The sequence below is a fragment of the Drosophila albomicans genome, chromosome 3, assembly GCF_009650485.2.
Source record: "Drosophila albomicans strain 15112-1751.03 chromosome 3, ASM965048v2, whole genome shotgun sequence".
NCBI lineage: Eukaryota > Metazoa > Arthropoda > Insecta > Diptera > Drosophilidae > Drosophila > Drosophila albomicans.
The window spans coordinates 40,483,534-40,510,277 of record NC_047629.2 but is presented as its reverse complement, the minus strand read 5'-3'; the positions used below and the strand labels follow the sequence as shown (position 1 = coordinate 40,510,277).

At 39.1% G+C, this 26,744-nt stretch overlaps 1 protein-coding gene across 2 annotated transcripts; it reads left to right on the top strand.

The window, feature by feature from the left end:
* Nucleotides 1–26,246, top strand: LOC117570109 (myb-like protein X). 2 transcript variants are annotated; one of them, XM_034251569.2, is made up of 7 exons: nt 4–185; nt 3,509–3,805; nt 10,678–10,849; nt 11,158–11,289; nt 20,132–24,474; nt 24,821–25,367; nt 25,425–26,246. In XM_034251569.2, the coding sequence occupies exons 2-7, from the start codon at nt 3,701–3,703 to the stop codon at nt 25,493–25,495; spliced, it is 5,370 nt and encodes a 1,789-aa protein (XP_034107460.1). In that variant the 5' UTR covers nt 4–185; nt 3,509–3,700; the 3' UTR covers nt 25,496–26,246. The 2 variants fall into 2 exon arrangements, with proteins under 2 accessions (XP_051859610.1, XP_034107460.1); XM_052003650.1 differs by lacking the exons at nt 20,132–24,474; nt 24,821–25,367; nt 25,425–26,246 and having other exon boundaries at nt 1–185; nt 11,158–11,342.
* Nucleotides 26,247–26,744: the final 498 nt, after the last annotated feature.

The window sequence follows — 26,744 nt, the reverse complement described above, 5'->3', positions numbered from 1 at the left end:
CAGTTCGTTGCTGACCAACGTAACGTGCGGACGTGCCAAGCTCGCCTACAACAAAATTACAAAAATACGACAACGATATCGTGTTTTAGTGTTTCAGTTTGCTGCACTTGATTTTTTGGCTTGAACAATCACGCAAAAAAGACAAGCCAAAAATATATTTAGCACAAAATATTTAACATTATACGGTAATAATTAAAGCAAAACAAAAAAAAAAAAACGAAAAATGTGCGCGACGCGTGTGCAAAAATACCAAAAAAAAAGCAACAAAAAAATTTGGATAATAATAATAATATTAGGGATAATGTGTTGTGCTGATGATGATCCTGCAAATTAAGCGCTTAACATTTTTGCCAATCGCCAAGTTTCACACAAGCCACAAGAATTTCGCTTGTGTTGTTTTTTTACGATCTCCAACTCCGTCTCAGTCTCAGTCTCAGTCACAGCCTCAGTCTCGATCTCTAGGCACGTCTCTTCAATGAGTTTGTTGTGTGTTTGCTGTTTGGGGCTGTGGCGGCGTTGATTTTGTCCATGTCCAGCCAGCGATGCTGCTGGAGTCCAAGGCGCGGCCAGCGGCGACTGTAATTTCTGTCTTGCGCATTCTAAACACACACATACAGACACACAGAGACACACACACAAACACACACACACATAGAGGAAGAGAGAGACACACACTCGAAAAAGCAAACAAACAAACAAACAAACATGGAACGCAGTCAAGTGAGCGAGACAAAGCGAGAAAGAGATAGAGAGAAGGCGAGAGGGAGCGGGGGATTGATGAAGACACTCCTGCCATGGCTAGTTTGGGGAGCAGATGCAGATCCAGCAACAACACTTGGCCACATATGTTAACGCTTGCTCTCTCTCTCTCTCTCTCTCTAAGTGTCTTTCTTCGCCTCTCTTCTGCCTGCTGCGTCGCCATATTGGGCGCATAACGGTGCAAAAATCGCGCTGCTTTTAGCTTTTTTCTGACTGCGCCTCTCTCATGTGTGTAAGTGTGTGTGTGCTGCTTTTTATGCTGCCAAGTTTATGTCTATGTGTCTATGGCTGCTGCTGCTCCGGCTGCTGCTGCATTGATGACGACCCAGCGACCGATAGACCGACGACCAAAGTGCGATCAAGCGAAAACCGCAAATAAATATAAAAAAAAACGTATTCGAAGAAGAGGCTAGAAGAAGAATGCAGCATACAAGAAAAATGCACTCGCTGCAGTCTTGAAGTTTGCAGTTGGCGGAGTTTGTGTTGCAGTTGTTGCATCCATCTGCAACTCCATTTGCAGTTTTGCGGTTGCCTCAACACTCCAGCCAAATGCTGATCGATTGTGCGTGGCAGACACATAAATTCCATGTGGCAGCCACAGCTGTCGCCTGGGCATCCTTATGGCAAATCCTGCACTGTCCTCCTGGGACTGGGTCAGCCAAACAATCAATCTTCTCTGCGCTTCTGCTTCTCAATGTTCTTCTCTTTGCTCTTCGAGCTGATTGAATAGGCCAGCCATTTGGCTTTGGCACTGACACTGCACCACACTCATCCCTCCCTGGGGCGATTAACGCCCCTCGCTTGCACTTTGACCGCAATGCAAATAATCATCATTGCCCAGGACTTGCACAAAATAAACCGCTAGCAGCGCTGCCTACGTGACTCCACTCACAGAAACCAAAAAAAAAAAAAATACTTAGGTTGTGAACTGCAAGAAATTAAAGTTCCACAGATTTAATATAATTCATTGAAGAAGCTAGTTATTTTGGGAAAATGTTTGAGAAACTGCTGATTGTGTTTGAGACATAAATATTTATATATAAAATTTTAATATTTTAAAAAATTGAAATAGATTAATTCGATTAAAACATTATTTCACATTGAAATGTTAGCTTTGATAAAGTTTTATAAATTTTAATTCAACTTTTGGGTTTTCTTATTTCAATATGTTTATTAAAGTACAGAGACATATGCATATATGTATTTATTTATGTTGAAATATCAGCATTGCAACTATGAAATATTTGTTTAAGAAACATTTGTTAGTTTTTTAGATTTTCAGTTTTATAAATTTTAAATATAATTCTAACAAAGTATGCAACTGAATATAAGGAAATATCTTTGAAAACTATTTAAATAATCAACAAGAATTTTGTAGTTGCTTTATATAGCTTTATTTGAAATGTTTGTTTTAAAAGTCTGTGAAAGAATTTATCGAATTAGAATACTAGATTAGATGTCATAAATTTTGACACAATAATAATGTCTATTTAAGATCACATAAGGAGAATTTATTGAATTCGACTATTTAATGCAAAAAATTTCGTAGAATTTTCCAGTTTAGTATTTATTTTTTTTATTTTTGTTGCGCTTGCTTTTCGCTCAGTGTATGGCACTATAATTTACAAGAACATTATTGGTCAATAGGTTATGGCTTTTGTAGTATCAGCAGAAGCGGCAAGCGGCAAACGACGAGCGGCAGTTGAGTGTTTGACTCTCTGTGACTCTCGGAGAGTGTCTGAGTGTGTCTGTGTGGAGCTGAGCTGCAGGGCATTAGCATAGACTGCAGTTTAATGGGCCACACAAACATCGTTGAGCGTCCGATGCTCACTAATTTTTATGTGCACAGCTTGCGGCTGTTTCAGCCCACTTTAAACGGAACTCGAAACCAGGCAACGCCTCTATGATTTTTTTATTAAGTTATAAAAAATACAGCAACAACAACAAGAAGAAGAAAAGCAATAGCAATAACAATAACAGCAACAGCAACAACAGCGTCAGAATGCACACAGATAGCTAAGCTAAACTGAGCTGAGAAATAACCCGAATTCAGCCAAAAAAAAATAGAAGAAGAAAAAAACAAAAACGAATTGAATGGCCGCGCAGAGCAGAGCGACACTTGGCTGGCATAACGGTTATGGGCCTGGAAGCGAGGCTCTAACATACTACACTTGTGGCATTCCCAAACATATTCTCGTATTGCAATAAAATGAGATTTTATAACAGCAGGCAAGAAGAGGAGGTCAACAGAAAAAGACAAAAAAACAAAAATAGAACCCAAATTCCAACAAAAGAGAGTTAGAGACAAAGGTCGTCACAGCAAGTGAAAATAGCGACAAGAAAAAAGCACATATATATACATATATACATAAAATAAAAGAGGAATTAAAGTAGGAAGTCGAAACAATTATAGGCAGCCAGGTGTTAATATCAAGTTCGTTGCCTAAGTCTTTCGTTTTTTTTTTCTTTTAAAGTGGAGCGCAATGACAGCGCCCATTGAATGCGAATGAGGGGCGTGTGAGCCGGCCGGCAAACACTTCAAGCCAAAAAAAAAAAAAAAAAAACTAAGAGACACACACACACATATTTTATTATTATTATTATGCTGTTTTATTTTTTGTTCGTTTCGTTTTTTGGTTTTTTGGAGCGCACATTTCGTTTTTTGTTTCGTTGTGGCTTTTCTTTACACACTCATTAAATGTTTCGTTTGGTTTCGTTTCGTTTCATTTCCGTTTCGACCCCTCTCAAGTTCAAAGGTTGTGACACACACACACGTAGAAATAAAAAGCAATAAACTACTGCAGCAAAAAGTAAAAAAATAATATATACTAAACAAAATAACACAAAAACAAAACACTACTGGAAAATTCTTCTTTGGAAGCGAGAGAGCTCTGTGAGAGCAAAAACAACAACGACAACAACAACAACAACAACAGCAGCAATGACAGCGACTGCGGCGCCGACGTCAACGTCGGCTGCGACGAGAAAGCAACCTGCAAATAACGCGATGCTCAGCGAAGCTTTTACGGTTAAGCGGCTTTTAGCGGTAAGTGTGCACAACAAAGTTCTCAATACAAAAACACATATACACCATATATAAGTAGAAGTGCTCCTAACTCAATTTGCAAATCCCATTGATCGGAACAAACGAGCAGCGTTCTTTTTTTTGGGGCGTTGCCAATGCGAATTACTCCAAAAAAAACGCCTTGTCCCAAACATTGTCAACATTTGCCATTGTTCCCAAAAAAATAAAGAAAGAGTGTCGAAAGATATAGTAGTCTATATAGAGTGTACTTATCTGTAGTTAGTTCGTGCCTTGGCGTGGGCTTGGCCATTTACTTTAACTTGATCGTGGGCCGTTGGCCAAGTTATTTCACATCTCGCTCCCTCTTTGTCCGTCTGTTTGTCTGTTTGTCTGTGAAGTCGGCCATTGGGTCAAACTGTGGCTGATAGATGGCTAGGCGTCGATGATGATGTTCTTCGTCTAGATCTACCACAGCTATAGCTGTTCTTGTTGTTGTTGCCATTGTTATTGCCTGGCAGGGAGTCGTCACTTGAGCGCTGAGTAATGTAGGCAAATTAATCTAATAAAAAGGTGGGAGTCGCATCGCTTTTTTTTTCTCTACTTACGCCTCGCTTTATTTGAATTTATGCCTTGGGAACTGGAGTCATGCAACAGCAGGTTTATGTCTGCGGAAGATCGTAAACCTTTGAATTATTGCATGCCATAAATGTTAATGGTGCTTTCCATACCAAGAATAAACATTAAACCAAATGCATTCCACATACTACACATTAAAAGAAGAAGCATTCTTCAGATCATAGTAAAAGAAGCATTTTAATTTGTTGAACTTTAGCTTCAAGTCATGCTAAATTAAACAGATTTCATTAAGTTGTTTATATGACTCGCAGAAATTAGCAAATTCATTTTGCATAGATGTTTCGGAAGTTGTTAAGATTGTTCATCAATGATCTCAACTAATTAGCGAAGTCAATGAGGATTTTAGTTTGCTCTATAAAAGAAGCTCAAGGAATTTCATTGACAAAATATTCTTAAATTGGAAGTTATAAAGTTAAGAAATATTCTTTAACTAAAATATACAAAATTAATTCGAAAATCAAGAAATGACATTCAAAATATTTTAAAAATATACCATTCAAAATTTTTGTTTAATCTACAAAAAAAATTGCAAAAATGTCAAGTTTTTTTCAGAGCAAGATTATCTTTTAAAAATCTTTTCTCAACTAATTCACTTTTAATAACATTTCTGTTGTTCAAATAATTGTAAAATTGCTGCTGACAAACAACTTGTCATCATTGTAGAAAAGTTAAAGAAATTACTTTGTTAAAGATGAAAAAATTGCAAGTTGTTGAAAAGTTTAAGAAGTGTTTATAAATGTCGCTTTTCATTGTACAAAATTAAATCAAATTTGAACAGTAGATTTACTGTCACTTCTTTACGTGTAAGATTTAGTGTTTGGTTAATTCTTCTCTATTACTCATTTCAAATTCGATCTGAATATAAATTTAACACTTCAATTTATTAAATTTTCAAATTTCTTAATGCATTTTTTTTTTCTTCTCAATAAATTGGTAATTTTATCAAATAATCTGCAAGGTTTTCCATTATAATCTTCTAGTTCGTTCTCAATATGAATAAATAAAAATTTTAAAAAAAAACTTCTTAATACAATAGTTAATATACAGCTTTTTCTTCTTTATTCACTATAGACTAAAAAAGTCTTTTGTGGAAATAATCTTCAAGAATATCATCAGTGTTTTCTTAATTAGTTGCTTGTTTAGAATACGAATTTCAATGCCGTATTTAATTGTAAAAATAAAACATATTTCTTAATACATTTGCAATAGTTAGTTTAAAAATTTTAAACTCATTTCTTTTAACATAGATATAATAAATTAAAACATTACCAATTTTATCGAAACTTCTTCATAAAATGATCTGCAAGATAATTCATATGGTTTTCCTCTATTGTTCTATTTATGTTACGAATATCAAGTCGAATTTTGTTATTTAAAATAAATGTAATAATTACCTATTACAAGCAAATAGTATATACATTTTTCTTTCATTTTTACTAAAGATTTCATTAGTAATTTTATCCAAACTTCTTCATCGAAATAATCTTCAAGATTATCAGCAGTGTTCGATTAATTTTCTGTATTTGTGGATAAGCTGCTTGTGGCATCACCTGCATTGTTGCGCGACCTTTTGATCTGTATCCGCCTTTGCCTCTTTGCCCCGTTTGCCACCTTTTGCGCCTGGGCAGCCTGTGGCCAAAGGTCAGCAGACAGTCTGGCGCCCGAAGAACATTAAAAACAAAAAAAAAAACTACCAATGTAATTTGTAAAACACGAAAAATGATTTGCTTCTTTTTTTCGTGTTGTGTGAGTGTGTGTGTGTGTGTGTGGTTCTTCTAGTTGATGCTGCTGTTGCTTTTTTCTCTCTCTCTCTCTCTCTCTCTCTCTCTCTCTGAAGCTGTGTTTGAGTTTTAATGGTTCGTCCTGTTGCTGTTCTTTTACGATTGTGCGAGTAAATTACAAAAAAAAAAAGAAAAAAAAAAAAAGAGAGGCAGCATGCAGAGGCCAGCCAGTTGTTGTTCATTAGCACAACGGCATTGTAAAAATTGCAAAGTTGCCATAAACAAAGAATAAATCAACCGAGACAGACGAAACATTAACTGCAACTTGCCGCTGCCTCAGCGGCTGCGGCTGCTGCAGCCAAAGTGAATGATGTTTTTCGTTTTGTGGGGGACTTTTGCTGTAGCCAGATTAAGATAGATTGCAGTTCGGCACCTGCACATCAACGTGGGGTGGACGTGCAACGTCGGCTATTTGCCTAAGCAGCCCCGTTGCAAATATAACTTATATGTATATAGTTGTTGTTTTTTTTTCTGAGGTATTTAGTCTTTGGCTTTCCTGTCGCGCAGACACTCGAAAGTTGCTGCCACAAAACGAGACGTCTGGCAATGAAAGTAACTTGACTTCTTAATGGGTCAACTTGCCACACACAAAGAGAGAGAAGGAAAGAAAGAGACTAAGAGAGAAAGAGAGAGACTGTCTTTCATATGGTGCCACTCTAATGGGCCAACAACAATGATCACATTCTCTGCTCGTGCTTAAAAGCCACTCGAAAGCATAATTAAACAATTTTTATTGACTTTTTTCTCTCTCTCTCTGTTTTTATATTGATGCCGCCGTAGCAGACGCAGAAGAATGGAATTGAGACTCGGTGTCTTTCAATTCTTTTGCCAGTTTCCATTCTTTTCTCCCGATTGCGGCTGCTATTGAGTGTTTTGTTATGAGCCCACGTTTAGTTTTGCGGCTTGTGTCAGCTAAAAGCAGCAGCAACAACAGCGGCAGCAACAAAAATCCAATTGGAAATAAGTAGAAATTGTGGTTGTTAAGTGATTGTGGATTGTGGAGAGCGTAGCCTACTCTATGGTAGCTGCAAAGTGCATGGGGCCAAATTCTAACTGTATACGCGTCTCATGTTCCCTCACCAAAAACCGTAAAGCCTACCCCAATTTTGGGTTACGTAATGGAAACCAGCAAATAATGCTGGCGGCCTATTATCCCTATTCCGAACCACAATGAAAGTTGCTCGCAATCTAGTTGCTATTTTTAAAATAGTTGAAAAGTAGAGAGAACTTTTCTATCTTAGAAAATTAGTGAAGGTTTGCAATAAGATTGTAATGTATCTTAAAATAGATTTGATGGATGAAGTTAATCATATTTGGTTAGAAGATATGTGAAGGTATGCAATAAGATGATATTGTATCTTTAAAAAGACTTTGTTGATGAAGGTTATCATATTTGGTTAATTAAAATGTATTTTATTCTTATTTACTTATCACGTTTACACCTCAATTGGCCATTTGGGATTTGGCTTCTATCAAATTACTTCCATACGTTGTTAAGGTGCAATTTTGTGCTGTACGGATTCTACACTTATAAATTTAATGAAAAAAGAGTACATTATAATTAAAGCAATAATATAAGTGCAGCCAAACTTAAATGTAACACTACTTTACAGACTATGAAGCAAAGTTTCAGATATATACAGCATTTTAAGCTTATTTGTACAAATTACAAACAAATCAAATTTGCATTACCTAGAATAATAGGTAAATAATGATGTATTATTTATAAATTATATCTTCCAGCTATTTATGCTAAAAATAGTGTAAAAGAAAAAGAGCTTCTCTATTCACTTCCCGTCATCTTTATTCAACTGTTTTTATGTATTCTAAACTATAAATAGAACTTCTCTTTTTATTTCTTTTCAACTTGTTTTTTATGTTCTAATCTATAAATAGTTGTAGTAAGAGAAATGGCTTTATAGTTTTTTTATACAAGTCTCCCAATTCTGAATCTGTGCTTTCATTCTGTTGTTTTTACTTCCTTTCGACTTAAGTTCATGGGAATTTAGATTGACCTTAGGCAAGAATATTGACTTAACCCAAAATTGCAAATGATCTAGTAATGCGATTGTATTTGTAATATTTCGCCATTCAAGAATGTTCTTTGAATCTTCATTGATAAGCTTGATGAACTGCAAAAATTCTTTCAAATTAATTCTCATTCAAATAGATCTTCATCTTGATGTCTAATGCCAATGTCTTGGCTAAAAATGCAAGCACATCAAGTGCAGTCGGAGTATCGTAATAATCAACATTATCATCAATCTATTGGCATAAACAAAAATCTAGCCAACTTGCCACAGCGTTGCATACAGGTTCCACTTCTTTAGCTCCCGCTTCCAATCAATGGCAACAACAACAACTGCAACAACAACAACTACAGTTAGTAGAGTCTCATGTACAAAGTTGTTAAATTTGTTTAAGAGAGAAGAAAAAAAAAGAACTTGGCTTGCGTGTTTGTGTCGAGACACAACGTTTGGAATTTTATTTCCCCGTTCCCCTCACCCGATAGAAGTGGGAAATATCTGTTTCAATTTAGTGGTGTCGTTGAATTTTATGCCTCAACGAGATTTCAAGTTGGAAATTAAATAGATAATTACACAAATCAGATGCGGCTCAGTACCGTTTTCAATTAGAGTCGAGTTCAGTTGAGGGAGTTTTTGTATTCGCGTAATATGCAAAATAGGATTCAAGTTACGTAACAACGATGAGGTAACTCAAGCTGCAAGAAAACCCACTGGAAGCAAGGGAGTAGAGAACAGTTGGCATAATTAATGGCGTGTGGCGCTTAACGCGACTCCCAAGCGAGTGCATTGTACTCTTGGCCATCTTTGAGATCGGGGTAAACTTGCTCGTACTTAAAGTCGAAGCTCGTTCTAACTGCAAACCCCAAAATACCGGAGAGAACCTTGGCTTTGCCTTCCTATGCGATGTTTAATTATAGTAGAGCCCATTGGCCTCAGTCTGCCATGAAGTTGCCAGTTGGCTGTTGGCTGGGCGTGTGCTATCATTGTTGTTGCTGCTGTTGTTGCTGTGTCTGTTGCTGTGTTCAGGCAACTGTTAATTTTGTTTTACAACTTAGAGTCTCGAGTCTCTCTGTATCTCTGTAGCATCTATAACGTGTTCGTCTATCTTCGTAACTGTCAGTTACAAACCAAAAACCAAACCAAACACATACGTAACTCAAACGCAGACACAATCTGCACTTCGCTCTTCATTCATAAAAAAAAGTAGCTTTGCTCTTTTAGTATCTTGTATCTCGTGTGATTTTTCGACTAAACATAAATTAATTGTATGCTTTTTATTTTGGCTAGCGGCTATTTCGTGTGCTCAAACAATTAGTTTAGCAATCTCTCACTTGCTCCCATCTCTTTCCAATCTCTGCAATTCTTTACGCTTTGCTGGCTTCTAATTTGTTTATTAAACTGCAAATTCATATTTGCTTCTTTTGCAATTGAAATTTAACATTACATAAATTTCAATTTGGTTTGCCAATCCACTTATGCATTATTTAAATTAAAGCTAACACAATTATTGGCTTGAATTTACACTCTCAACATTTTATTAGTATAGTCTTTAACTATTTACTACTACTTAAATAAATTATATGCTATTACCTAAATGGAAGCTCATGCTGCTTTATGAGCTTGTTTAGCAGTGGAAAAAATAAATAAATAGTTAAGTGACTAATGTTCTGTTCTATAAACAGCAAACATATCAGCTATGTAGATTGATCAATTAGCTTAGCCACTTTACTAGGTCACTTGTGCTTAGCAAACATTTATGTTAGATGCTGTAGATGTAGATAATTTATTTTTAGCGCTTGGAAAGTGAGTTTATAAAACAGTTTGTGATAAACTTTTAATATTTTAATTTATTTGCAAATACATTATATTTATAATAATTAATTTAGAATACATTTTTATATCAAATTGAAATAAATTTAAAATAAGTTACAAAATTCATTCAGTAATTCCACAAAAAGTTTTCTTATGCAAAAATGATTTTTCTTATTAGGAAAATTTAAAAACCTTGAAATCTTTGCTCAAACAAAGATAAAAACAAATCGGAATGCAACTCAAGCTTAGGCTATGAAATGGAATAAAATATGGAATGATATATATGTATATAATATTTATTGAATTTATCGAATTCCATGCAAATTAGTTAGAACTGTTGTGATATTTCTTTTTCGATTTGTTTTATCTCAAACTCTTCTACAAATCGTAGAATAGATTTAGAATTTTATGTGTTTTTAATGAAGATTAACCCATATTGCGCTAAAGTTTCTAATTTGTAGTTTACAACTTTGCTAATAACTTGATATAAAATCGCTGAAATCATTTTGATTGCTGGCAACAGATATTTGACAACTTTTATATGTTCTTAATTTGTATATGTAGCAGCTAATAAATATACTAAACCTTTTGTATGTTCTATAATAAATAAAGTTTAATTTCATTGATTCTTTTGCAGATTTTCGTAGTGTTCACACTGCTCCACAGTAGTCAGGGATTGGAGCTGGGTGACAAGTGTCAGCATGATATGGACTGCACAGATTTCATCAAGGGCAGCAGCTGCTCGGCACTGGGATACTGCGAATGTGCGCCCTACTTTGTGCAATTGGATTCCAAGCGGTGTTTGTCATGTAAGTATTTATCAGAATAAACTTACTAAATATTCTTCAATAGAGTAACTAGGCAAAGTCAATCTTTGAGTAACCCCCATTCCCAAGACATTTTTGCCGTATGTTTGGCCACATGGACAAACAAGAAAGAAGAAAGAAGGAAAAAAACCAACCAAATATACAATTGCATTCTTTCGGGTGGGGACATCAAATGTTGTTTGGGGTCGGCAAACAAATGGACCTCTGAAATGTTTGCTTAAATGCAGCACCGTTAATCATACAAAGAACTTCAACTCAACTCAACTTTTCTCTTCTCTTCTCTTCTGTAGCTCAACTCTTGGGCGGAGACTGCCAGCTGAGCGAGCAGTGTTCGATGAAGGTGGCAAACAGCAGTTGTTTGGACGGCGCCTGTCGATGCGTCGAGGGATTCTTGCAATTCCGCAAGCACACATGTCTGGGACGTAAGTATCAGACAACTGTTGATCAATTGTGGCCCTAATTGCATGGAATTTCATAATGATAACAACCTTTTATAATCATACACACACACACACACACATATACAATTATAATCATCTATCTTAGTAATTACGATCATTGACGATCATTCAACTCGATTTGGTGTTTGGCAACAAATTGCAATAAAAGCAACACGAAAAAAAAATTAAACACAAGAATGGAACTTTGATTGCTTATCATAGGAATTACACGCAACCTGAACGCAGACTCCTATCTCTCTCTCCTTCTCTCTCTCTCTCTCCTTCGTTTGTTATCTCTTTCTTTAATCTGTCTAACCATCTCATTCATTTCCGTTGATTGTTTGTCGTTCGTTAACACTTCTATAACAATTTTCCTTTCTTTTGCCGCCACTTGACACAAACAATTAACATGGGCATAACAATAACAATAACAGCAACAACAACAACAACTACAACAACAACAACAACTACAACAACAAACAGTACAACAATAGCTACAACAACAACGTAGCTACAACAATTGCTACTCGTGGGCTAACAAGACAATCGTGTCACTAATTATACGCATAATTGGTTAATTTTCCAAGAACCGGTAATGAGCTCCACTGTACCGAAGAAATCTTCGGACTCAAAAACTCAAAACGTAATGGCAAATGGAAATTGTGAAATAGAATTCGAAATGGAAAATGGAAATGGAAATGTGGTCGATGTTGCTGTGAATGTTTGACTTACATTTGTGTGCTTATTGATTTGTGGGTTTGGTTTACGAGAGATGCGAAGAGCTGTTTGTAGTTGAATGATGTTGGAATTTCAATTGAATGTTTGGGAATGGAATTTGGTATTTTTGGATATCCGCTGGAAGATCTTTTCAGTATAATAATGAGATAGTAGTATATCCTAAGAGTTGATAGTGAAAATATGCATGCCAATTGTCTATTCTTCTATGAAATTAAGTTAGTTTTGGTTGCATTCAAAAAACTTTATACATTAGCCAAAAGATCGGCTTAATATATAATATTTTTCAATACATAAAAATTTTATGCTGCACTATTTATGACTTAAAATAATCAAAATAGCAAACTAAATGAATTTAATAAAAATTTCAAGAAAAGATTAAATTAAAGATTAACTATTGAGATGAATTTATAGTAGCTTTTTTAAAAGGAATATTATATTAGCCTAAAGATTTATTTAATATAAAATATCTTTAAAAAGAAAATATATTTTGCACTAGTGTAAGTGTTTTAGTGTTTATAAAATCAACTTATCAAAAAAATTATACAAATTTCAATGAAAAATTACATTACAAATTTAATAGACTTTCTTTCAAAGAAATTTTATATTTGCCTAAAAATTGATTTAATATAAAATATTTTTTGTTTGGAAAATTAACATAGCGGAAAAATGCTTAAACTAAAATTTTGAACAGTAAAGACAACATTCTAGTAGAGATTAGATTATTAGTGATTAATTTATATTGACAATTATATAGTAATGTTCATCCAATGAAATGCTTAATAATTGCATATTGTAAGAAAATGTTTGATTTTCCATATATATTATATTCATTCAATATCGAAGAGCCAAGTTGCTTAAGGCTGCATTTAATTAAAGAAGAAGTTCCTCGAAGCCTTAAGTTAAAAGAAAACATACAAAGAAATGCTAATAAGCCAAATAAAAGATAAGTTTAGCTCGTCTTTGGTTGCAACGTTTTCAGTGCACTCCCAAAAAAACCATATAAAAGAAAGATCTGTACGAAAAAAAAGAAAAGCGAGGAGCAAAGAACTATTGTCAAGCGAGTGAGATTCGAGTGTGCTTTTCTCATTAGCTAAATGCGAGATTTCCGCTGATGCTCGACAAAGCTTGTGTACTCGAAGAGTTAAGAGGTTTTTCCAACGTGGCTGAGACATGAGACTGAGACTGTTACGATTTTGATCAATGCAGTTGGGTCGGTGGTCACATTGGCGCCTAATGGCGTTAATCTGATTAGAATGGAGCAACAGCTGCATGAGTTTGCGGTACATTTGTTTGCCCTGCTGCTTAGCAGACACGACACAGACCTCTGGACAAGGAATTGCCAGAGATCTGGGAGCTGAAAGAGCTGAGCGAGCTGAAAAGCTGGGAAACTGAGAAACTGGGAACTGTGCAGCTGGCAAATGCTACTGTGACTGTGAGTTGGACATGGAAGCCACTCGTGTCTTTGCCATTCACCTGTTTGGCTGTTTTGCTGGCGACATAATTATAGCCCATTTAAATGCACTGAATATGCATGCCGCCCAGTGGGCGTGGCACAGCAACAGCTGGATGCCAGCCATGACATTGCCTTGCTTTAATATTTAATTAAAATAATTTTTAATGACATGTGGTCAGGTCGAATGCGAGTCAGCGAGAGCGTTGTTGCGACTGACTTTTGCACAGCACAGTTGCTGTTGCTGCTGCTGTTGCATGTGCATTTATGAGATACTTTCACCAAAAAAAAACAGAAAAAAGCAAATGGCAGCCAAGTTTACAGCAAAGAAAGCCAAACGAAATAAAGAGAAGAACCTTTCACCGGGAGCAGTTTTTGGCCCGAAACAGCTTCAGAGACAGAGCGAGACTTTTGGCGAACAACTGCAACTGCAACTCGAAGTTTTAAGTTTTAGTTCAAGTCCTGTGACAGCCAGCAAACGGCTTTTTGTCGATTTCTATCTGCATCTCTGGGATTCTGCTGTTTCTGCTGCTGCTTTACATGCCTAATTGCCCGCTCCAAGTCAGCGTCAGTCTCCGTCTCCATCTGAGCTGCTTTTTGTAATTAAATTGCACTGATTATGTGAAATGAAAGCCAAGCCAAGCCAAGTCAGTGGCAAGCTCAGCAAAGAAAGTCCAATTAGCGTTGCCAGAACTTTGTCTGTCGCAGCTGGTCGAAAAGAATGCATTGAAAACTGCAAACTCTGCCCAACGTTGACAATGTTCACATGAGCTTCTCTCTCTTTCATACACTCGATTGCCGTCTCGCTCTTGGGTCAAGTTGAGCAAGTGCTGTGCCAGTTTTTTTTGTTCTTTTTTTGTGGATTTTGTGCAGGCTTTCGCTGTTTGTCGCCAGGCCACTTGTTCCAGTTTCCCATGCACCTTAACCCAAGCCCATTTCGGGATTTACCACCGCAGCCGATCTTTATGAGTTATGCACACACATACAACACACACACACACACATATGACAATGTGAGGAAAAAGTAAGCCACAGATAATGAACAGCAGCTAAACACACAAAAGCGAACCATGACAACAAAAAAAGTGTCAGCCAGTTAAATGCGCAAAAAAGCGGCTTGAGAAATTTCAGATTAAGATCTCTTTTAACGCGCTCGCTGATTTGCATACAAAGTTGCAGCAACAGTTGCAACAAGAGCAACAAAAGTGCAGCCAATGTTGCTGCGATGCTAATGAATTGCAGCGACAGCTTGATTAACTGGCACTTGTTCTCGTTTCCTACCTGTTTCTTAGACCGGAGACTGATTAAACATTTCAAGTGGCCAGAGAGAATTTATTGATGGCTTGAAGTGCATTCAAAGATTACATATTAAGCAAAAATTGTGGAGAGTATTAGAAAAGTATTAGCAGTAAAACTGGAATTTGTAGCTTAAATTTTATAGTCTTTATAGCTCAATTTTGTAATACTTATTGACTTGAAGCAGCAGTATAAATAATGTTATTATAGCAATTTGAGGTTGATTTTAAAATAAAAGAGTTCTTAATGATATAAATACCTTAATTTAAATTTCGATCGATTTCCATTACATGATTATTTTGCAAACAGCAGCAACCATATTATTTAAAATTATTATTATTGAAACAATTTTATTACATTTAAATATACAAGAGTTCTTTAGAACTTTAACTTTATTTTAATAACGATCTCTTCAATATTTTATAAATATGTTGAAAAGTAATTGTACTTTAAATCTTGTGCATTCAAATGTTGCAACTCTTTTGTATTTTATAAGTAATGTGGAACTTAAATGCGCTTAAAATCATGTCATTAATTTTCCCAACTCTTCTACATTAAATAATATTATTTAAAGTTTGATCTTTTTGTGGACAAGTGAACTTTTTGTGCAACTGATTTTCACTCAAAACAACTCCTATAAATTTCGCACTCTTTTACTTACATTAATTATTTTGCACTCTAAAATGATTTCATTTTAAATTTCAACTCTTTTATATGTTTTAGTCATCATCTAATTCACACACATTCCATTCCCAACGTGACATATACAAAACTTAATTAATTTTCGCCCATTCAAAACTAATTTGTAGTAAATTAATCCCATTAACACAATTCCTAGAACAAAACTTATGCAAATGTTGGCCAATTAAGTTAATTATAAACCAATAATACTTTCGTCTTTAAATTATAATGATAAACTATTGACAATAGCTCCAAAATTCCATGATTCATCACATGCGCAAATATTGCGTATACGCAGTGGAGAAAGATAAGTGAATCACCAAATATTTGCAATAAATTTGCATAAAGACCTTTCATATTTCTCCACTGCTGGCAGCCCAGCTAATCAATAGCTTAATCTGGAGATCAACCAGATGCCAAGAAGACAATCGTCTGGCTTCTCAGGTCTTAATCGTGCTCATTTGCATTGCCATTTCCATTTCCAAAAAGACAAAAGACAATGGCTTCGCATTCCTCTCACTTTTCTACTCTCAAATTGTGACTATTAATCTTTGATTTAAGCACTCGACCACGTTTCGTTTGTTCTTCATACAAACGAAAAAACACTTTCCATGCCAAAGCAAAAGACTGAAAAATATGAAGAGAATTCCATTTCATTTCGTTTGACCAACTTTAAAGTCACCCAAAAAAAAAATTGGAAAAAATATGGAAAAAAGTGACAATACAACTGTGTTAATTTGCGCCGCTTTTATGTTTTGTGGCGGGGGAAAATGTGAACATTTTAGCCAAATTGCGCCAGAAGCCAAATTGCATGCAAATTATGTGGAACAGACCAAAAGCCATGACCAGTTTTTCCGATGCCTCGTCCAGTTTCCAGTCCAGTTGCTCCGAGTGCCGCGCGCACTTCCGCAAACAATAATAGTAATAATAATAATAATAATAATAAAAAGAAAAATGCCATAACAATGAAATTAGAGAAATTAGAGGAAAGCATAATTGTTGGGGTTGGCAAAAAAAAACGAGGTGACTTGGCAAACAAATTCAAACATTCAAATGAAACCGAATTACAAATGGGTCTTAGCACAAATTAACCCATCAATGCGGAGTGTAGAATGTGACACAGTTTTTCTTATTTGCTTGCAAATTGAATTTATGTTGATTTTGTGTGCAATTATGATGAGTAGCGGGAGTTCCAAGCAGCAAACAGAAAAGAGCAAGAGCAACTCTAGTTTACCAGTTTACTGGTTGCAAGTCAAAACATTTTCACACGCGCCGAGCTGTCGGAGCCGTAATCGAAGTGGGTTACCAGATGCAGTCGTGCCGCATTCGCATGCAACCTGTCACACCGGTGTGCGCCAGATGCTAGCCGAAAGAGAGAGAGAGAGAGACACAGAGAGAGAGACGGACAACCGGCACTGCTAAGTGGCCATGGCATTGCCCCAGCTTATCGATCACAGCACAGAGGCGTCTCTCAACGGGGAAATATGAAAAGTGAAAGAAAGAAATATCTGCACAGCTTCTCGCTCTCTCACTAGCTTTGCTTCCATATTGGTGTCAGCGTTCAAGCTACTCGCATTTGGAATGGCGCATTGTCTCTGCCCCTCTTTTTTCTCTCCAAGTCACAGTCAGAGAGTCAAAGTCAAAGTCAAAGTCGAAGTCAGATGCGACTGCTGCAAAGTTGGAAGTCGGTGCCAGGTTAGCGTCAGTGTCAGTGGCGCATTCGTTAAGTATACGCCATGTATGCGCCTTTTAAGTGCCTAGGCCAACCGGTTTCATGGCACATGCATTGTGCACTACCTTTGTGAAAAGCCGCCAACGTTTGACTCTTTGTCAGTTAACCTCCCTTGCCTTCACATCCCCTCGCCTATGCTCATGTTGCACGCACGTTCCCGCGGGAAATTTTGTAAGTTCATCTTTGGAATGCTGCAGTAAAAACTGCGGCTAAGTTATTCCAAATATTGAATTTAAAGCACAATGCATTTATGAATTTATCAAAAATATTAAATCTAAAGAAATTGTCGTAGTCTGAGCCTAGTTTTTATATCTATCAATAAATATGTAAATAAATTGTAATTCATTTCCCAATTTAAAATGAATTTACATAGCTGCAAGTTCCGTCAAAGCAATAACTGCTAAGCTACGTTTTTCTATAATTGCTATGCACTTTAATAAAAAAATTGGCCTCTTAAGAATTTAACTCTAGGCTTAGGTAATCTGTGGTAATCTTCAACGGCCGCAATAATCCTTAAAGCCAATTACAAACTTTAAGCTGTAATTATGCTTAAATCAATTTAGTTCACAGTCAGCAGCACAAAATAATTTCAGGTTTGTGAGGCAATCAAATTTTGTTGCGTGTAAAGCGAACAACAATTAAAGAATTCAGATCACAAAAGCTAAAGTCGTTCAGTAATTAATATTAATTATGGCTGAACTAGAAAGTAAGCTTCAATAAGCAATCAAATGCAGTAAAACATACATCAAATTTTATATCATAACAGAAGTACAAATTCTTTACATTTTGAGAAATATTTATTCATTATTATCTAACGCATATTTGGACGAAATTACATATCAAATAATTGCTGTAAAATAATATAAGTTTTCGGGAAATATTTACTTATTGTTATTAACATTATTTAATGCCTAGTTGCTACAAATTACACCTAAAATAATTGCTATTTGCTGCTTCACCGCCTCTGATCTCTATAATTTTCCTATTATAACAAAGTCAGTTACTCTTTGAAATGCGTTTTAGATCTCTGAAATTCCACATTTTATTAACTTAACTTATTCGCAAGCATGCCTATAATCAGCTTTCCGCTGGGAACCGCAGACTGGCAAAAAAAAAATAAAAAATAAAATTGGGGCGCCTAGCTGGCTCTTGTTGCATTCCCAGCTGAGCTGAGCTGAGGCGCAACATTGCCGCTTGTCAGACGAAGCGCAGCCAGACGCAACCCTAAGGGCAATGTTGACGCCAAACTGAAGCGGTGTAGTGCGGAGTTGGGAGGTGGTGCGGTGGTGGAGCAACGAGTGGAGCAACGATTGCAGGTGCAGCTGCAGCTTGTTGTGGCTGCCTGCTTGTTTAGTTTGCTCACTTGCTTGGTTGCCTGCTTGGTAATGGCAATGGCATGTTGCTGTTGCCAGTTGCCAGTTGCAAGTTGTGAGTTGCTCCACTGCAGTTGCTCCGTTGCATTTGCAGTTGCTGTTGCCTGCCACGCCAAATGCCGAAAGCCAAAACGAAACAAGTGAAAACAAGTTGAGCGCCTGTAGCAGGCGGCGGCATGCCCCGGAAAGTGGGTCAGAGTCGCTCTGAAGACATAGATGGAGTTGGAAGCCAGCATACTATATAGAGAGAGGGAAGTTGCTAAGCAGCTAACGCTGAGATTCAGGTGGCTAGCCTGTTATAGAGTAGAGTATAAAATAGAGTCTATAATATGGTAATGCATAGAGTGTAGAGTAGTGTATAGAGTGGAGTATAATGTGGAGTATAAGGTGAAGTCTAAAGTAAAGTATACGGTAGAGAATAAAGTAAAGTATAGAGTGGAGAATAGATTAGAGTATAAAGTGATGTATAAAGTGAAGTGAAAACTAGAGTATAATGTAGAGTATAAGGTGAAGTATAAAGTAAAGTATAGAGATCCTCCACTCTAATGTTTAATGAATAAAGTAATGTATAGGGTGGAGTATATATTACAGAGTAAAGTACAGTATATAATAGAGCTGAGAGTAGACTATAAGGAAATACATTAAAGACAACGTAGAGTATTTAATGGAGAATAGAATGAATTTTATAGTAGATTATAAGTTTAGTAAAGTACAAAGTGGAGTTTAAAGCAGAGTATGAAGTGGAGTTCTATATTCCAAAAAATAAGTATATAATAAAATAGATTTTGGAGTATGAATCAATATAGAATAGAGCATAGAATAATGTGGAGAACAAAGTTTACCTTGGTGTTCAAAGTAGAGTGAAACATAAAGTGGAGAATAAAATATATTATAGAGATAGAGTATGAGTAAAAGAGCGATATTACTTTGGGTTTACAACTAGAGTATAATGCTTAGTATAAGTAAAGTGAAGTATAAAATTGAGAATGAATTACAATATAAAGTAGAGTATAAGCTGATGTATAAAGAGGTATAAGATAAAGCATAAAAAACAGAGCTAACTACAAAATATAGAATATAATATAATTTAAAATGCAAAGAAAGAGACAAGAAATGGGGAAACGGGAAATTGGCGACTGAGCGACTGGGCGACGTCATCAGCAATGTGTTGTTGATGTTGCTTTTGATGTTGTTGTGGATGTTGAATGTTGGCTGAATGTCGACTGCTGATTGTGGATGGCAGTTGGCAGTTTGCAGTTGCAGTTGACTCTATTGACGGTTATTAGGCATGTCGAAGGCGGGCTAATGCCTTGCAGATTGTTGGCAAACAACAGATTGCTATAGTTGTTGCTGATGTTCACATTGATGTTCTCTTCTACGTGGTTCTGGTTGATGATGATGATGGCTTTTTAATATGCATTTGGCGGCTGGCTGATGCATGCTTTACGGTTAGCTTAATAACAGAACGTTGTGTGCGCTATACCCAAAAGCGGAGCATGCGAAACTCTCAAACTAAACCCGTCTCTCTCTTTTTCTTTCTTTGTATTTCTTTAGCTGCTCATCCTGGCGCTGTTTGTTATAGCCACGCCCATTGTCAAATGTTCGATACCCGCACCCATTGTGATTTCCTCATCCCCAATCTGTTTGGACGCTGCCAGTGCACGGCACCATCGCGCATGGTGGGTGGATTGTGTGTGGCACCATCCAACGATGAAACGGCAACAACGGCAACAGAGGAGAAGGCTTCCACAACGTCTACGACATCGACTACCAGACGCACCACAACAACAACAACCACAACCACCACCACGCCAAGAACCACAACAACTACGACGACGACAACAACAACGTCTGCTCCAACTACAGCTAGAACCACAACTGCTCCTGTGATCTTAGAGGATGAGCAGCCTGCCAGCGTTGAGGAGCAAACCCTTGAGGAGGATGACAGCGAAGCAGCCAAATTGCGGCCCCAAGTCAGCGAACCAGACAACGGCGAGAAGCTTGAAGCAATCGATCTGGCGCATGAGGAAACCGAGACAGACAAGATTGAGCAACAGGAGTCAGCAGAGCAACATCAGACAACGGGAGCACAGCAGCTGTTGACGCCCGCCGATGTGGTGACCGAGGCCATAGAAGCCACCGAACAGGAGACTGAGGCGGCACCTGCTTACGATTATCCCTACAAAATCGATGAGGAGTACGCCGAAGAGCACGAGATCAAACCAGAAGCTGAGGCCGAGGAACATGAGGTGAAACCAGCAGAAGTTGAGGCAGAGATTAAACCAGAGGTTGAGGAAGAGATTAAGCCAGAGGTTGAGGAAGAAATTAAACCTGAAGCTGAGGCAGAAAACAAACCTGAAGCCGAGTCTGAAGTTGAGTCAAAGCCAGAGATTGCAGCCGAGCCACAACCAGAGACCGTAGAAGAACAACAACAGTCAGAGACTTTGCCAGAGCCAGCTGCAGAGCCTGAGACCGTGTCGGAGTTAGCAGCGCCCGCAGAGGAGGAGAAATTGCAGCATGTGGAAGAAACGCAACAGCATGAGAATGAACCGCAGCAAGTGGAAGAGACGCAACATGAAGAAGAACATCAACATGTGGAGGAGTCGCAACATGTTGAAGAGGAACAAGAGATCGAAGCGTCGGGTGCACAAGCCAACGCAGACGATACCATGAAATTCGATTATGAAACGGCTGTCGATGAGGAGGAGCAGCCCCAACAACCACAGCAGTCGCAACACGATGAGCTGGAGCCACAGACTGATGCTGAGACGCCGCTGGAGACTGAGCAAGTGAATGAGAACGAAAATGAGACCGAGACTGATACGGAGACGGAGACGGCCACAAAGCATTATGAGCAACAGCTGCAGCTTGAGGATGAGAAGGAGGTGCCAACCGATGCTGCTGATGATGATTTGATACCCGTGCATAACGATGAGGTGGCGGAAATTGAAAGTGTGACCAGTCAGCAGCCAGAAGCCGCAGCAGCAGAGATCACGCCAGAGGCGGAACAATCGGGCGATCATGAGCTGGAGCAAGAGACAGAGATCAATCAGGAGGAACAGCAAGAGGCCGCAACAGAAGCAGCAGCAACAGTTGTGGAGGAGGAAGAACAGGTGCAACAAAGTGCAGAGCCAGCGAAACCTGAAGCCGAAACTGAAGCTGAGGTTGAGCCAGAAGCTGAGAATGAGACTGAACCAGAAGCCGCAGAAATCGAGCTGACAACAGAAACCGCGGCGGAGAATGCAGTTGAAATTGAGAAGGAGTCTGAGATTGAGACAGAACAACAGAAGGAATCAGAGAACGAAACAGAGACCGAGAAGGAGAAGGAGTCGGAGAACGAGGCTGAGATTCAAACAGAAGCAACACAAAGCGCCGACGTCAAGCCGACAAGTGGCGAAGATGATTTAAATGAAGCCAATCAATTAAATCAAGAACAAATCGAGGCACAGCAGCAGCAACAAGTCGAGCAGGATGAGACAGAGGCGGAGGCAGAGTTGGCAACAACCGAACAACAAGAGCAACAAATCAATGAACAGCAGCAAGAACAAGTTGCCAGCCAAACGGAAAAGCAGACCGAACTGGAAGCCGAAGCTGAGGAGGTGGAAGAGACATCAACTGCTGCAGCTGGAGCCGAGGAGGCAATCAGTGAAGCACAACACGAAGAATTGACTTACCCAACAAATGATGATGAATTGGCGCCACAGCAGCAGACCACAGAGCAAGTGGCAGTCGATGAAGAAGCTGAGGAGGAGCAAAAGATACCAGAGGAACTGGACGCGGAGGCGGAGGCGGAGGCAACAACTCAACTGACGGCAGCTGAACCAGAAATCGCAGCCGAGTCGCATGAGCTAAATGCAAATGCAATTAAGACGCCCGAAGTGTCGGAAACAATTGCAGAGCAAGAGGCAGAGCAAGCGGCTGAACAAGAGGCAGAGCAAGAGTTTGAGGCAACAACTGAGACACAATCGGAGCCAGAGACTGCGACGCAGACAGAGCAGATAGACAACGACAACAACAGCGTGGCTAATGATGAGGTGTCGCATGTGGAAGCAGTTGAGGCGGAGACAGCGACCGAAACCTATCATGATGAAGGTGCGGCTGCGGCTGTCACAGATGCACTGCCAATTAACCACGAAGAGCTGCAGGAAACCAGCGAGGCTTTGAAGGAAACCGACAACCAAGCAGCACCAGAGTCAGAGTCAGATGTAGAGTCAGAGTCAGAGACGGAATCGCAGTTGGCAACCACAGAGCAGGTGGAGTTGCAGCAATCGGAAACTGTCACCGAGCGCAGTGAAAGTGGAGAGCGTGTTGTGGCTGAAACGGAAATGGACAAAAATGAAAATGATAATATCATAGAAGGAGCCGAGCCAAATGTGGAGCAAGAGCCAATCAAGGCCATCGAGCTGGAGGCGGCATCGCAAACCAAGCCCGAAGCGGAGCTTGAGACAGAAGCGGAGGCGGAGTCGCAGCCAATTCAAGAGATAGCTGAGGAGGAGGCAACACCTGCAGCTGAAGAGATTTTGGACTACACTAGCATAGAGCAGCTGAAGGAACACATTGCACAGCAGGAACGAGAGCAACAGCAAGCTGAATCCGCGACAGCTGAAGCGGAGACAGAGACAACACAGATCCCCGAGCTGGCTGCCGAAGTGCCCATTGTAAGCGAGGAACAAGTCAAGGATGATTTCAAGGAAAGCGAAAGCATTGCGGGCATCCTCAGTGATCTGATGCTCGAGGGCGATAGCACGGTGCCTCCTGTGCCATTTGGTGAGCAACCTTCCGAAACCATACCGATGCCGACTGAGACGGAACAGGATGAGTTGCCCGAGGTGCCAGATCTGATGGCTGAGGCAGCAGAGATGCATGAGCACCAGCAGGAATTGGAACAGGAAATACAGCCAGAAGATCAGCAGCCAGAGGAAACACAACAGCACGAGATAGAACAGCAGGAGGTTCAACAGGTTCCTCAGGAGGAAGAACAACAGCATCAGGAACAGGAGCAACATCAGGAAGAGGAGAAACAGCATGAAGAGGAACCACAGGTGGAAGAAGAACATCACGTGGTAGAAGAGCCACAACAGCAAGCTGAACCACAGACGGAAGATCAACAGCCAGAGGAGACCCAACAAGTCGATGAACAGTCGCAGCCCGAACAACAAGATGCAGAAGAGGCAGCCGCCACTGATGCTCCCAGCAACGATGAACAATTGATTACCTTCTATCCCGAAGTGTCCGCTCCAGCAGATAACTCAGAGGAGCAACATCAGTCCGAGCCCAAGCCAGAGTATACCACAAACGCACCCGAAGCTGAAGCGGAAGCAGAAGTCGAAGAAGAACGCACCTTGTCGCCCGAAGAGCTGCCATTTGACCTGAGCGACAACTCTGGACCAATTAGACTGCAGGAACTTGAATCGGACAGTTTGATTTTGGAATCCACAACACTGAATACCCTGTTAAACAATCACATTGAGGATGAAGCTGCCCCAGCACAAAAGCAACCCAATGAGGAAGCCACACCCAATCCTGCGGATATTGTGGAGATCACCACACAAACCATGCTGGGCTTGGCGAGTCGTGTAACGTTGATGGAACCCGCTGCACCAGTTGTGACTACGCTGAAGCCACTGATGAACTGGGAGGAAGCCACACCACAACCAGGAGCAGCAGCTGCTGAACCGCTGCTTAGCGGCAAACCAGGCTCAGAGTTGCGCAAGCGTGTGGAACTGGGATTGGAAGCCATCTCTTTGGGTCTGCCTTGTGCCAATGATCGTCAGTGTCAACTTGCTGATCCCCACACAGTGTGCAATGGACGCGGAGTGTGTGATTGTGCCAGCACCGAGGGAGCTGCAGGACAGTGCAGTGCGGAACGCACCGGATGCAGTCCAGGAACATTCCAGGTGAGCTACAATTTAATTACCGCACGAAATTTTGGCTGCTGCTAGAATAATTAATTCGAATTGATATGCGAAATCAGGATTCAATTCACGAGACGGATTTATAGTGCTCCGATTTCTCCTCTCCAATGAAATTTTACTGAACCGGTTCACCGGTCAAACACTCAATTTTTCTAAGGAATGTTCGAGGTAGATTTGTCAACTATTTATTTACCATTTCCGAACCAAAACCTATCTTTTACTTAGAAAAAGTCGTTTGGGTTCCTATTCATAAACCGATTCGCATTAGTCTCTTACTGAATCCATTTTCTCAATCCTTCTTTACTAACGAATGTTCTCCCACTTACAGTGCCGCTCGAGTGGAGTGTGCATCTCTTGGTTCTTTGTGTGCGACGGACGTGCCGACTGCAACGACGACTCCGATGAGGAATGCACCCACAACACACGACTGAACCAGACCTGTCCGACAGAGGCGTTCCGCTGCGAGCGCAGTGGACGTTGCATCTCGAGGGCGGCGCTCTGCGATGGCCGCAAACAGTGTCCACATGGCGAGGATGAGCTCGGCTGCAGCGGACAGCTGAAGGGCGGCAACAGTTGCCCACCACACACGTTCCGCTGCAAGAGCGGAGAATGTCTGCCCGAGTACGAATACTGCAATGCGATTGTGTCGTGCAAGGATGGCAGCGACGAGCCGCCACATTTGTGCGGTTCAAGGGCCATGCCCAATCTGTTCATGCGCCTGATTGAGGCGGGCGGTTTGCTGGCCAGCCGTAATGAACCCGACGCCTACTGTCCGCATCGTTGCAGCAACGGACTGTGCCGATCCACGGCCATTGTGTGCTCCGGTCGCGATGGTTGCGGCGATGGCACCGACGAGCAAACCTGCGCTGTCTGCCGTAAGTTGATCTTTCATTATATTCTCAACAGATTCTTAAATTTATTTCTTTCTTTAGGTTGCCCTGCGCCCAATGCCGCCAGCCTGCCCGCCTATTTGGCCAGACACCGCCCCATGCCGCTGTGGTAAAACTGTGGACGGAAGCAACATCTACCAACACTGCATTTTGCAACACTTGCAAAACACTATTTCGCGCACATTTCCCACACACACAATATTTGAAATATCTGAATTTTTGATTTAGCATTTAAGTTGAATTTACGCTATTTATTTATTTATTTATTATTTTGTTTGGACTGCGCCATGCCACGTCCAATTGCCACCTTGCTAGCAAGGGATTGTCTTCAAAGCGCATCCTTTGACCCAGCGATGTTGACAATTGTGCGCCCTCTGCGCGCTCCTCTATCATCCACAAACACCCCCCAAAAAACTATTCACTCATTCACTCTATTTATTCTACTCATCTACCCATCAAACTATTTATTTTCACACTACCCAAAAAAAAAAACATGAAAAAAAACAAAAAGCAAAAACAATCTGCATTCGCTTAGCTTAGTTTTATGAAATTATCTAATTTATTTAAATTATGGCCAGGCAAAAAAAAAAAAAAAAAACAAAACAAAAAAGAAAAGAAAGAAGAAACCGAAACAAGAAATACACAAATGATGCATTTTTATCTATTAATTTGTTTGTAAATAAGTTAAAACAATGCTTGATAATGTACATGATAAATGACTATAAATGAAATCGTAAGACATAATCAATTCCTTTATCTACTCTTACTTTATTTACAATATATACAAGTATATAGTGTATCTTTCTTCAAGTCAAAAACAAAATAACAAGAATCATCGAAAAATGCATTAATTAAATAATTATGATAAAAAACGTATTTTTAAAATAAAAAAATATCAAAAAATTATAAAAAAGTGTTTTTTTTAAATATATTTTTTTATGAGTTACGAATATTTTAAATTTTAAATTAACAAACAATTTATTAAATATTTTGTTGATCGTAAGAAAACAAAGTAACTTTATTAAAATTAAATCAATATATCATATATTTTTTAATTCACTAAAAACATTTCACAACCCAACTTTAAAATTTCGATTTACTTCATGCATGATTATAAGGTGCTCAAAAAGTCAAAAGTCCTTTATAGAATCCTTAATTTTAATGTGTCAACTGAGACGAAACACCCTGTAATTGCTTAGTCCCATGTAAGCAATGGCGTCGCAACAGCCACGGCGGCGTCGCATCGTTTGTTTTTGTTGTGATTTCAGACTAGCACGTGCCGAAAATTCCACACAAAAAACCTGCCGCACATGGCTCCCACTTAATAGCAGCCGAAGCGGCATTTTGTATAGTATTTGCAAA

Bases quoted from the DNA above. Each gene is read 5' to 3' on its own strand.
- LOC117570109 (XM_034251569.2), top strand. From the start codon at position 3,701: ATGACAGCGACTGCGGCGCCGACGTCAACGTCGGCTGCGACGAGAAAG. The intron at 3,806-10,677 runs GTAAGTGTGCAC...ATTCTTTTGCAG, and splicing joins CGGTTAAGCGGCTTTTAGCG to ATTTTCGTAGTGTTCACACT. The intron at 24,475-24,820 runs GTGAGCTACAAT...TCCCACTTACAG, and splicing joins GCAGTCCAGGAACATTCCAG to TGCCGCTCGAGTGGAGTGTG.